The sequence below is a fragment of the Juglans regia genome, chromosome 3 (genome assembly GCF_001411555.2).
Source record: "Juglans regia cultivar Chandler chromosome 3, Walnut 2.0, whole genome shotgun sequence".
NCBI classification, from domain to species: Eukaryota; Viridiplantae; Streptophyta; class Magnoliopsida; order Fagales; family Juglandaceae; genus Juglans; species Juglans regia.
The window spans coordinates 32,183,919-32,201,267 of NC_049903.1; the positions used below are offsets into that span (position 1 = coordinate 32,183,919).

The following is a 17,349-nucleotide window of genomic DNA, read 5'->3' on the forward strand; positions in this document are numbered from 1 at the left end:
ATATTTGGTTCTAATTTGTATATCATAGATGAAACAAAAAGCATGCTTAGTAACCATTTTGATATGAAAGATTTTGGTGAGGCTAATTTTATTTTGGGTATGAAAATTACCAAAATATGTGATGGTATTTTCCTTGATCAATCACATTACGTAGAAAAATTATTAAAAAAATATAATTATGTTGGATGCAAGCATGTTGTTACTCTTTTTGATTCTAGTGTTCATTTATTTTCTATTGAAAATGATGATGATGTGATTAATCAAGAGAAATATGCTAGCATGATTGGGAGTGTACGTTATGCGACTGATTGTACTAGACCTGACATCGGTTATGTGGTAGGAGTACTTAGTAGATTTACAACCAAGCCTGGAAGAGACCATTGGTATGTAATGGATCGGATAATGAAATATTTACTCGGTACAAAATATTGTGGCTTATTTTATAAAAGGTATCCTGCTGTACTTGAAGGTTTTAGTGATGCTGATTGGAATACCTTGTCAGGTGATTCTCTTTCAACTACTGGTTTTATTTTCACCTTGGGTGGTGGGGCTGTGTGTTGGAAGTCTAAAAAACAAACGATTATTGCTAACTCAACCATGGAAGCTGAGCTTATAGCTTTAGCTTCAGCAAGTGAGGAAGCAAACTGGTTGAGGGATTTATTACACGAAATTCCCTTATGGGAAAAACTAGTTACACCTATTTTAATTCATTGTGATAGTACTGCTACTATTGGTAGAGTACAAAACCGTTACTATAACGGTAAATCTAGATCCATAAGAAGAAAACACAGTACTGTGAGATCTTATTTGACTGATGGTGTTATTAACGTGGATTATGTTAAGTCTTGTGATAATCTTGCAGATCCACTTACAAAGGCCTTGACAAGAGAAAGGGTCTGGAATACATCGAGGGAAATGTGATTAAAACCCATAAATTCATGAGCCATGTATGAGGATACCCAACCTGGAGACCAGAGATCCTGAGAACCGGGTTCAATGGGAAAAACGAATCATATGATGGTCGTAAGAAATACACTATTTATTTTATTTCTCATTCCCATGATGTGGGTGCATTATCCTGTAATGTTGTGGAGGATGAGTTTTTATTGAAACTCTTAATGAAATTCTGTAGCTCTTATGAGTAGGGTGTAAGAATTATAGGAGCACCCTTGACAGATTTCACCTATGTGAGTGTGAGAGTGGGGCCGCTCTTTATGAGATTTGAGTTTATTCTCAAATACACTTATGAAACCGGGATTAGCACAAGGCCGTAATGTGCTGGCTAAAAAAAAAAAAAAAAAGCTCTTGTTAACATCTGGATTATTGTGTGTGAATAATAATTCTTTATTTCCCTTAAGTAGTCATAGTTCAAGTCTGAGACTACTACTGACTCTCGAGTAAAGGTTTTTATTTCACTAAATGAGGGTTCAATGCAGAGCATACCTTCATGATGCATAATAATCCTTCTTTATCTAGAAATATCTCGTATATTATTATTATTATTATTAAAAATAGTGGGGGAAATGTTAGTATTTTTAATAATAATTTTTATTCCCGTTAGTTTTAGTTGTCGTTGGTAATCGGGTTGATTTTATTAAGCCGTTTGTTATAAGCTTTATTGGTTTTCTTTATTGTTTTTAATCTCATTAATTTCTAGACGTTGGGTCATTTATTTTTTGTTTCTTTCCGTTGTCGTCTAGAGTCTCCTCTTAGTCCGGTTTTCTATATATATTTGTTGTGTTAGATTTTTTATATAGAGAAGAAAAAAGTGAGATAAGAAAAATAAGCTTAGAGAGTATATATTTTTAGAGTATTTCCAGATAAGAGAAATGTGTTCTTTTGGTGGAGCTTTGAGCTCAACCACTTGTGCAGAGTTGGTTCGGGTTATACGACGATCAGTTGGGCTGTTGTATCCTGGAGGAGTCAAGTCAAGAAGAGTTCTGCTGCACCGGTTAATTTGAGATTCTGTACACCGCAGAGGGCTTGAATCTCCTTAAAGAGAGCGATATTTCGGTGCCTCAGTCCAAACTGGTTTAGTTTGAACGTTAATTTCATTGTAATTTTTATTACATTATTGTATATTTCACTAATAAAATATAATAAATAATCTCTAATCATCTAATACGATATTATGAGATAATGATGTGAATTAAAATGACGAGTATAATTATATATCTGCCTAGCGAAGAATTTTCTATATTTGCATAAAAACCATTACTTTATTGAGAGCCCAATTTGTGCCGAAAAAGGAATGTAATGTGGATAGGCCCATTTGTGAGATGCTCCTGTCCTGTGACCTTTGATGGTGAAACTTTGGACAACCATTTTGTGAGGCTTTCTCTATATAACCATAAATGGTTGATATTCTTCAAAGCTGGGTAGTAATCTATCTAAATGAATTCTAGATTAATTAGACTAAATTGTATTGTATGATGGATGTGTAGCCATTTTAGTTTGGATTCGATGTTTGAAGTGTTACCTACCTACCCATTGTAGGCGGGTAGCCACTAACCCCATAATCCCCCCCACCCCCCACCAGGCCATCCGGATCGGTAGGTTTGCATTACCACCGTTTGGCCGCAACCTCAAGAAATCACACAAAAAGTTTATGCAACCAAAATATATCACAACCCTTCGACAATCATTCAAACATTACAATCAACTTCAAGAGTCTCAAGTCTAAAAAACGCAACAAAACAATCGACTCCTCTACATTTCCAAAGAACTTAACCAAAAAGAGGCAGACACTTGGGGGCTCGTGGGTCTTTGCTCGAGGGGTCATGGGACCCTGTCCGAGCAAAAGTCATTTATAGATCAACAAGTTTATTATTATTTTTAATAGCTTTAACAAAATTATTGATCAACTTATGGTGATCATACATTGTACATACTGCAGACATGAAGGATAAGAGAAAGTTAAAATCAAAGATACAATACGGCGGCCATATAAGGATTCATACAATATATATTAAACCCCCGAGTGAAAACCTATAAAAAAAAATCACTATGACTCCTTATCGGGTCGGATAATCAAATCAGAGAACACAAACAGAATTAGATTACACACAAAGAAGCCCAACAACTCTTTGATGGAACACCTTGATTTACTTTGGGAAGAACATCCCAGCAGCCATCAGTCTTGTTCTTGCTTTCATTGTTCGTATTAGTGGTGCATAGCATTACACTCATTTCAGAATTACTAACGGCTTGGTATGTCAAGTTTTTGTTACTACCCTGTTTTATCTTAAGTATTAGTGACATTAATAAATTGAAAAAAAAAAGTATGGTCTATTAATTTATGAGAAAAGATATTTGTAATCGTGAATTGTGCAACCGCCGCGTAATTGTAGAAGTAGCTTAAAAAGCTTTACCAGGCCTCTGAACCTAGACTTTATGTATCATGCTTAAAAGATAACAGTTGTGTAAGCTTGTTGTGTTCTTTTCGTGGAAGGATTTGGAGGACAAGCTTCAACCAAGTGGTCCTTTCTATCCATTGGGGCTTGCAAAGGATCCCGACCAGGCACTAATTCTAAAGTTGAAGGAGATTAAGAAGGAAAGCAGCTGATTTCGTTTCCTTCCCCTTCCCCACTTTGCTTCCTCCAAAACCTTCCAACCTCTTTTTTTCCTGCGCCTTCTTATGCCGCTCCCAACCATAGGCGACCAAATCTCTCATTCACTGTTAAGGCTTCTGAAATTTCGTCGCAGAACGGTGAGGCCGAAAAGGCAAAGCTCGCTCAAGTTCTTTTTCCTGGATTTTCTTATCAACACTAAAGTTCAACTGTGCGCCATTTGGTAGCTCAGAGAATGTATCAATATAAATTTCTTTTAATCATTCTTTTTATATCATTTAGATTTTTTTTTTATTTTCTTTTAACATTCTTTGGATAATGTGTAATTGTACTCGCATAAACAATCATTGTTTTGTTTTGAGAAGTACGGTTTTAAAAATGTCAATAAATCAGAATCAATAAATTCCAGTAGATAATCTGACCTGCATGATGTGTTCTACCACGTTTAAATTATATTTGATGGGAAGATGAAGTAGCTTGCATTATGTTGTAGGTGGCAAAAAGGTTGGATAACACTTCAAGGCAATTTAGGAGTACCACAGGCTTTTGGGCACAGTTTGTGTCCACTGTTGTTCCGTCGAGGTGTGGGTTCGAATATGAAGAAAGGGGTTTAGGGGGAATGGAGTGTGTTGTTCAGGTGTAGTAGGATGCATAATAATGGTGCTAACATATTGACATGTCATATTTTAATTGGAGGACTGGTTTTCTAAAATAACTAGATGGGCTGGTCTCCAGATTTTCTCATAAACTTTATTATCAATCTCATTAAAAGGCAATCAAGGAAAAATGGATAAAATATTAAAATTCATGGATATGAAAGAGTTGAGAAGAAAATGCTCTTTTTCAAATAAATCTTGGGAGGACAATGGGGTTTATTTAATTTTTGGAACAAGAAAATTTACTTTTGTAAATTTATTTTAAGAAAATTAAGAGAATAGAAAGCTAAAAGAAAAATACATTTTTCAAAATACTTTTGGAGGACAATGGGCTTAAATCAAGAGGATAACTACATTTCAAAGAACTTTGAGTGATCCGAAGATTGTACAGGAGTATATGTACTCTCATCTTGTTTTCTTAAATCCATCCCAACTTTGTCATATGGGTCCAATCCCTTGACTCTCACATGGGCCTTTTAAATATAAATATCATGGGGCGACATCATTATTTTAAGAATGATTTTGTATAGTATATCCTCGTTGGGTTTTCATTATTATGTAATGATATAGTATTGTCTACCAATCCCTAGATCAATGCAAAATTTTTAAATAATAAATTCAATGTTGATGGACAATTATCCATCAACATAATAGGATACGAGCACAATGACACTATGACATAGTTTGATTTGCAAAAATACATATCTAATACGAATAAGTTATATCAATCATATCCTTAATTAATAGCTATATTAATGATAACATCATGATTTTGATAATTGATATTCATAACCATAACAGATAATTAATGTATATATACTACTACTTTTCATTTTATACCCAAGCATCTAATATAAATTATTAAGATTACAAAATAAAACTCATCTAAAGATAAAAAAAAATGGCACCAACCCTCCTTTTCATCTGTACCTTATGGCATATATCCTCCGGCCCTACCTAGCTACTATACGATAAGCTACAAACCAACTGCAAGAAAGAGATTCAAATAATATTTTTGGAGATGGGAAAATGATAAAGTACATGAACAAGTGATGGGAAGGTGTACATGAATTCTTTTCTAATCTATATATAGTTGTAGTAATTCATCGAATTATATATTATTTGTATTTCATATAATAAAGTGAGCATTAAATTTGGGGTGGAAGGGGGGGCGATGAAAAGGACATGTGAAATGGAATTAAGCAGCATATATAACAACCTTAATGCTGACGGGCATAACAACCTTATATCCAAAACCACAATATTATTAATAGATAGTCCATTAAAAAACAACAACTTTATGTAACATGCACGATATCAATAGGTTGCAGTCACTTGTCTGTCTCTCTAGCTGTCTATCTTGTTAATCAAGAATCGCCCTAAGTTCACCTTATGACGCAAAAACGACATGGTAGCTAGCAATACCTCTATCCCCGGCCCCCTCCTCTCCCTTTATAAGCGTGCGTTGGCCAGTGATCTTCCAATATGACTGCAACCAGCTAGAAAGCAAGCAAGACCAGGACAAATCAACAAGCTGTACGTTTGATATTTGAGATCGAGCACTACATACTGAAAGTTCAGTGTGAGAAAAATGGATTCTTGGGTTCGAGTTCTTGTTCTTTTGGTGTGCCTTTTTCCAGCCTTCATAGAGTGCAGGGTTCGCCACTACAAGTTCAATGTAAGTAGCTAGATTGATTAATTCTTCTTCTTCCCTCATTCTGAATAGATTTATCATTCATGTTTTGATAGATAATATTTCATCAGGTACTGTTACGTTAATCTTGTCACGTTTCACTTCATTTGAATGGAAAATTAGTCTATCATCATGATTAATTACACATGATCAATCCTATGATCATCACCTAATTAAAGAAAATAAAAGTCAAAATAAGTACATGGAAGGTACACCCACCTTCTAGTTGTTACCACATTAACCACAGCTAGTACGCGCATTAGTAATACATCCCACTTAATTTGATCTAACACCAACTTGATCAGGAAATTGATCTTTTAATGTTGCAAAATATATATCTAAATTGTACGTTGACTCCTATGCTAATTCTGGTTAATTAACCTCATGTGAATTAGGTGGTGATGAAGAATTCCACCAAACTGTGTTCGACAAAGCCCATTGTGACAGTAAATGGGCAGTTCCCTGGACCAACCCTTTATGCTAGGGAAGATGACAATGTGCTTGTGAAGGTCGTCAACCATGTCAAATACAATGTCACCATCCACTGGTAAATTAAACTATCTACTTAATTCGCCAGTACTTTATATTACTCAAATTCCTGTAGAGATCCAAATCTTGATTACATATTTGATTTGATTTTTTTTTAATTTTTGCAGGCATGGTATTAGGCAACTCCGAACAGGGTGGTCAGATGGTCCAGCATATATTACTCAATGTCCAATCCAGCCAGGGCAAAGTTACGTGTACAATTTCACCATAACTGGCCAAAGGGGCACACTTCTCTGGCATGCACATATTCTTTGGCTAAGGGCGACGGTCCATGGTGCCTTGGTCATCTTGCCTAAGCTTGGTGTGCCATATCCCTTCCCGAAACCCCACAAGGAAATCGTTGTTGTATTAGGTGTGGATAATTAAAAATAACATCCATTTCCAGCTAGCTTTGTTAACAATATTATAATATGATGCCCCGGTACAAATAACTTTTAATTCACGACACTTATAAGAGCATGAATATATATATATATATATATATATATATATATATATATATATGAATTGCAGCTGAATGGTGGAAATCGAATACCGAAGCTGTGATCAACCAGGCTCTTAAGGGAGGATTAGCACCAAACGTCTCGGACGCTCATACCATTAACGGCCATCCAGGGCCAGTTCCCAACTGTTCCTCACAAGGTACGTACATATATAATAAAGATATTCATGAAACTTGTTGTATATATGATTAGTTGTAAAAGCTTTTGGCCAACTTTTCTTTATCATTTGTAGGTGGGTTCAAGCTGCCAGTGCAAAATGGTAAGACCTACTTGCTACGCATAATCAACGCTGCGCTCAATGAGGAGCTTTTCTTCAAAATTGCTGGGCACCAGCTCACCGTTGTAGAAGTGGATGCTACCTACGTGAAACCAGTGAAGCTTGACACAATAGTGATTGCCCCTGGCCAAACCACTAATGCTCTTATAACGGCTAATCGAAACTCTGGCAAGTACTTGGTAGCTGCTTCTCCATTCATGGATTCGCCCATCGCCGTCGATAACCTCACTGCAACAGCCACTTTGCACTATTCAGGCACACTTGCTAGTGCCTCAACAACTCTTACTACTCCACCTCCACAAAACGCCACTGCAGTTGCAAACAAGTTCATAAATTCTCTACGAAGCCTTAATTCGAAAAAATACCCCGCCAAGGTACCATTGAAAGTTGATCGTAAACTTTTCTTCACCGTGGGGCTAGGAATCAACCCATGTCCGACATGCAAAGCCGGTAATGGAAGCCGGGTGGTGGCCAGTATCAACAATGTCACATTTGTCATGCCCACCACTGCCCTACTTCAAGCACATTACTTCAACATTCGTGGGGTGTTCACCACCAATTTTCCTGGTAACCCGCCACATCTGTTTAACTATACTGGCACTCCACCATCAAGCTTACAGACCACAAATGGCACAAAAGTTTATAGGTTACCTTACAACTCCACAGTTGAACTTGTCATGCAAGACACTGGTATCATTGCCCCTGAGAACCATCCAGTACATCTTCATGGGTTTAATTTCTTTGCCGTTGGTAGGGGACTTGGGAATTATAACCCAAAGACAGATCCTAAAAAATTTAACCTGGTTGATCCTGTTGAGAGGAACACCATTGGTGTGCCAACTGGTGGATGGGTAGCAATCCGATTTCGTGCAGATAATCCAGGTACCACGTTGAGTCAGGGCATGACAGTTTTAAGTTCTGACAGCTTACACTATTTCTTCCATTTTTTTCGCATTTATTGGTTTGAAGATAGTTTTTTCTCATTAGTTTCCTTTTACCTTCTCACTATAGCTTGTTAACTTAAACATGTTTTCATCCTTTGTACGATTGTAGGAGTTTGGTTCATGCATTGTCATTTGGAAGTGCACACAACATGGGGGCTTAAGATGGCATTCTTGGTGGACAATGGCAAAGGTCCTAATCAGTCACTTCTTCCTCCTCCAAGTGATCTTCCAAAATGCTAAGCTATGCACGCTTGAGGTTTATAACATTACGAGTAGAGAAATCTCCAACAAGAAAAAGTTGGAAGATAATACATGAGAGATATATAACAGGACGAAGAAGAGGAAGAACTACAGTGATAGTTAATAAACAAGTTAGATCAAAGGTTCAAATATTGGTTTTAGAGTAAATGGAATTTGTTTTTGCGTATGTTTGAATAAAATGCTCGAGCATTTTTGTTGTGGGGATACAATATGCCTTTTGTTTGTGGTAGGATCGATGTAAAATGTACTTTTTTTTTTTTTTTTTGTCAGAGAAGTAAAATATATTGCAGTTTGTATGTCCAATATTATATTTTTATCTTATAAACATTTCAAAAATATTTTGGTAGGTCACTTAATTATTAGTTTTTTCTTTAGAGTAATGCTATATAGTCTTTATTTTGGAGCTTGCATTATAAGTTTAGTTAATTTTATCTTTAAATTTTTTTAAAATTACAATAATATTTTGATCAAAATGATATTTTTTTTATTTAATAAACGGTTTACACATATAATCTTTATTTAGAGATTATAAATAGAATTTCTCTTTTTTTTTTATAAAAAAAACTATACATATTACACTCTCGTTCCAAATTCTTTCCACACGAGTATCCAAAAAACTTTGAATTTTTATTAAATAAAATAAAATATGAAAAAATTTTATATAGTAAAATAAAATTCAGATAAGAATGTGATACGTAACGTTATTATTATTATTATTATTTAATAATATATTGTGGAGACTTGTACGATGGATGTAGACATCAAGTATATCTCCCAATAATAACGTTACGATGGATGACAAACATCTCTCAACTCATCTCAACTCATCATTACAACTTTTTCAAATTTTAACATAAAATATAATAAACAATTCAACTTTTTCAAATCTTAAAATAATAATAATATTAAAAAATAATATTCTAACAATATTTTATCATCTCAACTCAACTCACTTCAACATCCAAACGCAACCTAAGTCTATGAGTAATTATATAGAGAGCCCATGCAATTTCTCTCAATAAAGGAATAATACGAGGCCCATTCGACATATAATATACAGTTTGGAGGGTACGTACGTAAATTAATAAATGAGGATAGTTTTGAATAATAAGATATAATTTTAAATTTATCCATGACTATATAATTTTCAGCCTCTCAATCGGTTGAGAAGCAGGCTTCTCCCGGAAGTACTATCACATAAACGATAAGAAAAATTTTATTCATTATTTTCATATATTACATATTATATATTTTTTTTCGATTATCAAATATATGATATATGAATAATAAGTAGAAGAATTAAATTAAATTAAATAATAAAACCAAAATAAAAATAAAAAATAAAAATAAATATGATGTATATAGTATGTAGAGATGATAAGTTACAAAGCTCAAATGAAATACTTTATATTACCTTCAAAATACAGTACTTAAGGGAATTTTAAATAGTGAGTTGAGACGAAATGAAAGATAAAAATTAAATAAAATATTATTAAAATATTATTTTTATTTTAAAATTTAAAAAAAATTAAATTATTTATTATATTTTATATAAGAAATCGAAAAAATTATAATAATAAAATAAAATAAGGTGAAATGAATTGAGAGAATCTGTCATTCCAAAAAACTCTTAATTTCTTGAGTCGAGCATATGAAAGCCCCTAAATCATTAAGAAATTACAATCTTTTATCTTTATTAGGATTTGACCATTAAAATTATACCACGTCAGGGATCCTTAACTACTAGTCGACATGCATGTTAGCCTGCGTTCATAGACAACAGATTGTGAAGTTCTAGAAACAATACGCAAGCATATGGGTTCTGGAGAAGTACACAAACATAACTCATGTTTTACAACTTTTATATAACTCTATAATAATTTTTTTTTTAAATTAAACCCATCAAAATCAATAAAAACTTAAAAAATAATAATATTTATTGAAGAATTGTATAGAAGAGTTTGTACATATTCTTTACTCATTTCTTTCTTGTGATATGAAATCATATTACTTGTTGGTCTTTGTATTCATTAATGGTTTAAATTTTGAGGAGAATGATGTGAATTTGCGAGGAGAATATGGCGCGCGGTGTTACCATATTACACTAATTAAGATATATTATCTCTTTCTTTTAACATATTTTTTTTCTGAATATGAAGCCATATGAGGTTCTTTATAGACGGAAGTATAGATCGCCCTCTACTGGGTTAGAGTAGGAGAGCAGAGGATATTGAGACAAGAAATTATACAGGACATGTACGAGAAAATCTTAGTTATTAGAAAGAAACTTGCAATTGTGCAAGAGCGACAAAAGAAATATGTAAACCAATAGAGCAAAAATTAGAATTTGAGGTAGAGAACAAAGTATTCTTAAAGGTTGTATCGCTAAAAGGGATAATGAGATTTGGTAAAAATGAAAAGTTGAACCGAGATATATAGGTCCTTTTGAGATCTTGGAAATAATAGGATGGAGCTGTAGTGTATAGTCTAGCACTTCCATGCTCCTCAATTATTGCATATTCATAATGTCTTCCATATCTTTATGCTCCAAAAATATGACTGTATTGGAGTACGAGCCAGATCAGATTCAAGATGACCTCACCTATAAAGAGTTTCTAGTGAGAATATTAGTGTAGAAGGCCCAATTCGTACAAAACAAAACTATTCAAATTGTCAATGTACTATAGAGTCACCACACTGATAGAGAAGCAACTTGAAAACAAAAGGGAATCATGAGGGATAAATATCCCTATCTATTTTGATTGGGGTAAGTTTCGTCTGGAAGACGAGATTTCTTTTATGGGGGAGGTTTGTAGCATATAGATTCTAAATTAAGCCGTAAATTAATTTTTGATTTATTTAATTATTTTAAAATATTACCATAATTCTATTATTGTTGCTATTATGAAATCTTGTCAATTTTTATTTCATTAATAAATTGTTCATTTTTAATTCAGATTATTATTATTATTAATTTTGTTTAGTAGAAGGATAAATTTGGCTAAATCATCCTTCAAGATTTTCAATGTTTCAAATCATCACTGGCCGAATCCCACATGATTGACCTAGTAAAAGGATAAGGATCGTGCTACTAAGACCGATAATTTAATCGAAGAAGTGGACCGATGAGTGCAAATGCACTTTTTAATTTTTTTTCCTCTTTTCTTTTAATTATTTTTTACACAGTTTTAAATATTTTTACAAAATAAAAAATATCAATTCAATAATAATCACTTTCTTAATTATTAAGTATAAAAATATTAAAAATTTAATTGGTCATTTTTATTGATTCAATTAGCATTTTTCAAAGGATAAACCATATGATTAATGTCTAAACTGCCAATGTAATATCCAAGCCCAACCCAACGAGAGAGAGAGAGTGAAACGGTGTGTTCCACTAAAGCCCAAACGATGTATTTCTTCTAGCGCCAACACTTGCCTCAACGTTGAAGAAGCAAGCATTGGCGCTGGAAGAAATACATCGTTTGGGCTTTAGTGGAACACACCGTTTCACTCACTCTCTATCTCTCTCTCTCATAACTATTGCAAGGAGACCCAAGTATTTCCAGTGCCGACTTCAACTGATGAGTTTAAAGCCGCCAACCGTAACGCTTGAAATTACTTCAGTTATACTGAATCTTGTTATGTACGTGGGCTTATGGGTTGATGATCAGGCCTAGGCCTAGGTTGCTGGGGGAGTCTTATTTGTTTCAGTTGAGTAAAGTCTAGTTCAGTCTGACTTGTCTTTTGGTTTCCCTTTAAAAGTTTGTTTTTGTTATTACGTGAGCTGATTCATGGCCCAATATTTCAACCATTGAATAGGTCTATCTGTTATTTCCATTATTAAGTCCAGTAAGCATGTTGGTTGTAGTAGAGTCTTGTAAGTCTGGTCAAGTTGTTAATTCTCGTTGTATTGAAGTTATAGTGATTAATGAAAATCCATCCAAAAATTTGAAACAATTAAATCTTGGAGGGTTGGATTTCCTCAAATTAATCTAATTCTTTAACTGTGATCTTAACAATTGGTATTCAAAACCAAGCATCTTATGGCCGAGGGTATAGGTACACGTTATTCCCAATTGGCGGAGTCCTTGGCTGCTGTCAAACAAAACCAGGAACTTTACCAGCAAAATCAGAATTCTCTCTAGCATGGCGTTGATGGCTTAGCAAGAGAACTTCAGTTAGTGGCATCTAACATGAAGACCTTAGTAGACACTGTTGGGAAACAAGGTATCGACAGACCAAAAGGCTCTAGTCAACAGGTAGTTAATCCACTTTTTGAAGAACATGGAGGAATTTAACCGCGAGCTGTGCGCTTGGACTTTCTGAAATCCGATGGGGACGATCCTAATGGATGGGTCTATCGTGCAAATCAATTTTTTGAGTACCATCAAAACAATCTGCATCATCGGGTCCTCTTGGCATCCTTCCATATGGAAGGAAAAGCTTTGGTGTGGTTCCAAGAACTTGAAGCCTTTGGAAGTATCACCAGTTGGGAAAGATTTGTGCAAGCATTCTAGACTTGATTCAGCTCTTTGGCGTATGAGGATCCAATGGAAGCCCTTAGCGACTTGTGACAGTGGAGAACTATAAAAGTCAAATTGAGACCTTTTTTAATCAACTTAGAGGATTAGCTGAGCTTTACAAACTCAGTTGTTTCCTAATTAGACTTCGGGAGGACATTCGTTTCATGGTACGTATGTTGAACCCTAAAAAATTACATGTGGCATTTGGCTTGGCTAAAATGCAGGAAGAGAATGTAGTAGCTTTGAAGAGAATGGCTCAAATTGGGCAGGGGCCTAACGGTCCAAACAGATTGGCTATTGTGCCCCCAAGTCCTAAGGAAAATCGTGCTATTGTACCTGTCCAACGGTTATCACCAGCCCGGCCAAATGAAGGAGAGACGTGATAGAGGACTATGTTACAATTGTGATGATAAGTGCGCTCCAGGCCATAGATGCAAATCGACTCGGTTGTTTATCATGGAATGTGATGGTCTTAGTGATGATTAAGGGCATGCTTGGGACACAAGACAAAACACAAAATTCTCATCTCATCTCATCTCATCTCATCTCATCTCATCATTACACCTTTTTCAGATCCTCATACAAAATATAATAAACAATTCAACTTTTTCAAATCTCAATACACATTTTTCAAATCTCATAATAATAATAATATTAAAACATAATATTTTAAACTTCAAAACAAAACACAAAATTCTCATCTCACTCCCCAAATTTGCCCTAAGAACACAAGATCGAGGAACCTAAGGCTGAAGTGATAAGTGGCAATACCAGCAAATCAACAACAAAGCTAACTATTGTGGAACTGGAGCCAGGAAGATCTATTCATCCTCTTGCAAGATCACCCAACCTAAAGACCATGAGATTAATGAGAAGGATACATGGGCGTAGGGTGGTTATTTTACTGGACACTGGGGGCACACATAACTTCGTGGACCCATAAGTTCTTAGGAAAACCCAGCTGCAAGTTAAATCAACCGAGGGCATCTCAATTAAGATTGCTAATGGTTAGACTATTCAAAGTAAAGGAAGCTGTGCTAGTGTAGCTCTCCATATAAAGGGTAACTCTTACACCACATAGTTTTATATTCTAACTCTTGGGAGATGTGATGTTGTGCTAGGGATTTAGTGGTTGCGAACATTGGGTCCAATACTATGAGATTTTGAAAGGCTTCAAATGGTTTTTTTTGTGTTGGGGCAAAGCCGTTGTCTGCAAGGTATCACATCAACTTGCATTTCTTTAGTAGAAGGAGAAAATTTTAGTAAGTTGATTAGGAAAAATCACAAAGGTTTAGTCCTTCAATTAATTGAACCCGCGCAAACAATGTTCTTACAATCTTTAGATGAACCACTAATTCAGAACCTATTAAATCAATATACTAGTGTGTTCCTAGAACCAAAAGGACTGTCCCCTATCCGAGACCAAGATCACCACATTGTGTTACAACCAGGAACTAGACCAGTAAGTGTTGGCCATACAGATATCCTTACTTCCAAGAAATTGAAATAGAAAAATTGGTTCATGATACGTTAGAATCAGGGATCATTAGGCCAAGCCAAAGACCCTTCTCCTCTCATGTTTTGCTTATGAGAAAGCAAGATGGAAGCTGGAGACTTGGTGTTGATTATAGGGCTCTTAATAAAGACACCATCAAGGCAAAATTTCTCATTCCCATAGTTGATAAACTCTTAGATGAGCTTCATGGGTCAACTATTTTTAGCAAACTTGATCTACGGTCCAGTTATTATCAAATTAGGTTCAATCCTATAGATATTTCTAAAACAACCTTTAGAATTCATGAAGACCATTATGAATTTTTGGTAATGCCCTTTGGGCTTACCAATGCTCCAGCTATCTTCCAAAGTTTTATCAATGTTATTTTTAAACCATACTTACGAAAATTTGTCCTTATGTTTTTCAACGACATATTGGTCTATAGTAGAACTTTATCTGACCATGTACAATATTTAAAAATTGTTTTAGATATTTTGTAACAGCACCAACTTTATGCAAAAAACATTCAAGTATTGTTTTGGATGTGCTGAAATAGAATGCCTTGGTCATTTAATTTTTAAGGAAGGGGTTAAAGTCGACCCTACAAAGATTGAAGCTATGCTTGATTGGCTGTTCCCAACCAGCTTAAAACCCCTAAGAGGTTTCCTAGGCCTAACAGGCTATTATAGGATATTTATTAAGGGATACAGACTCATACCTGTCCCTTTGACAACCCTCTTAAGAAAAGACTCTTTCCACAGGTCCGAGCCAGCAAAACAAGTCTTTCATGACCTTAAACATACTGTGATTAATCCTACTATTCTAGCTTTACCAAATTTTTTATTCCTTTTACTATTCAATGTGATGCCTCTGGTGTTAGAGTTAGGGTTGTTTTAGTGCAACAAAGTAGACCAATTGCTTATATGAGTAGAGCAATCCATGGAAAGACTCTACCTTTATCTACCTATGAAAAGGAATAAATGGCACTGGTTCTAGTAGTTAAAAAGTGGAGATCTTACCTTCTTGGGCATACCTTTAAGGTGCAAACAAATCAGCAAAGTCTCAAATACCTGCTGGAGCAAAAAGTGGGTACACCTCCTTAACAAAGATGGATTACAAAGATTTTGGGGTACAAGTTTGTGGTGAAATATAAGTTAGGGAAGGAAAATAAAGTGGGTACACCTCTTCAACAAAGACGCTTTATCTAGAAAATTGATATTCAAGCAGAATTCAAGCAAGAAGGGGCATTGTTTGCACTTACATTGCCCTCTACTTCTTGGTTGGACCAACTCAGGACCAGTTATACTCAAAATCCTAAGCTATAAGAGGTTCTACAGAAATTGGAGCAAGGAGTTTTGGACCAACATAAATATACTTTGAATGATGGCTTATTATTCTACAAAGGCAGATTGTACATTGGACATTCACCCAGCTGGCTTGCTACAGCCCCTTCCAATTCCTTCTAAAGTATTGTCTGATATATTTATGGACTTTATTGAATGATTGCCTAATTCTGAAGGGTACAATATTATTATGGTAGTGGTGGATCGACAATCAAAGTATGCTCATTTTATTCCAATCTCTCATCCTTACACTGCCAACAAAATTACAAATATTTTCCTCACAAATGTTTTCAACTGCATGGTATACCTAATTCAATTGTTACTGATCGAGACCCTGCATTTACTAGCACCTTTTGGAAGGATCTTTTCAAATTGTAGGGGACTACTCTAACGTTTAGTTCAACATACCATTCTCAAACGGATGGTTAGATAGAAATTGTCAACAAGATGGTTGAACACATTTTTAGGTGTTTCTCTGCAAACTAGCCGAAGGGATGGGTGAAATGGCTTGCACCAACTGAATATTGGTACAATACCAATGTTCGTGCTTTAACTAAACTAACCCATTTTGAGTTAGTTTATGGACATCCTCGTCCTAAACTACTTCAATACACACCAGGAACAACAAGCATACAAGCAATGGAGGATGCACTAAAGACCAGAGATGAATTATTTCTATCCTATGCTATAATCTACAGTTGGCACAATAGAGAATGAAGAAGTTTTCTAACCTTAAGCGAACAGAGAGAAGTTTTAATGTTGGAGATTGGATTTATATCTGTTTACAACCCTATAAACAACATTCGGTGGTACAACGTCGTGCCATGAAATTATCCCCAAGATTTTATGGCCCCTTCCAGATCCTTGAACGAATCGGTGCAGTAGCATTTCGGCTTGAGCTTCCTCCCGATGCCAAGATACATGCCGTGTTTCACATCTCATGCCTAAAGAAGAAGTTGGGGGATCACCACTAGTTGGTCGCCACACTTCCACCCACAAGCTCAAATGGTTGTATCAAGCCAAAACTAGAAGAAATTTTAGGAAAAATGTTGAAGAAGAAGAAGAATAATCGAGTGGTCACAGAGCTGTTAGTGAAGTGGAAAGGGCTTGGCAGTAAAGAGGCATCTTGGGTGAAATATTCTCTGTTGGCTAAAGAATTCTCTGACCTTGTGGGCAAGGTCCTTTAAGGGGGGAGTAATGTTGTGTACATGGGCTTATGGGTTGATGCTCAGGCCTAGGCCGAGGTTGATATGGGAGTCTTATTTGTTTCAATTGAGTGAAGTCTAGTTCAGATTGACTTAGTCTTTTACTTTCCCTTTAAAAGTTTCTTTTCTGTTATTAAGTGAACTGATTCATGGCCCATTATTTCAGCCATTTAATAGGTCTATCTGTTATTTCCATTATTAAGTCTTGTAAGCATGTTGGTTGTAATGGAGTCCTGTAAGTTCGGTCAAGTTGTTAATTCTCGTTGTATTGAAGTTACAGCGATTAACGAAAATCCATCCAAAAATTTGCAACAATTAAATCTTGGAG

General features: G+C 35.2%; 1 protein-coding gene across 1 annotated transcript; it reads left to right on the plus strand.

Annotated features, from left to right (window-relative positions):
• Window positions 1–5,730: 5,730 nt before the first annotated feature.
• On the plus strand, window positions 5,731–8,755 carry LOC108994944 (laccase-4-like). Its single transcript, XM_018970384.2, has 6 exons — window positions 5,731–5,903; window positions 6,314–6,465; window positions 6,575–6,819; window positions 6,981–7,109; window positions 7,203–8,129; window positions 8,301–8,755. Exons 1-6 carry the CDS (start codon window positions 5,817–5,819, stop codon window positions 8,429–8,431), a joined length of 1,671 nt encoding a protein of 556 aa, XP_018825929.2. The 5' UTR covers window positions 5,731–5,816; the 3' UTR covers window positions 8,432–8,755.
• The last annotated feature ends 8,594 nt before the right edge of the window (window positions 8,756–17,349 follow it).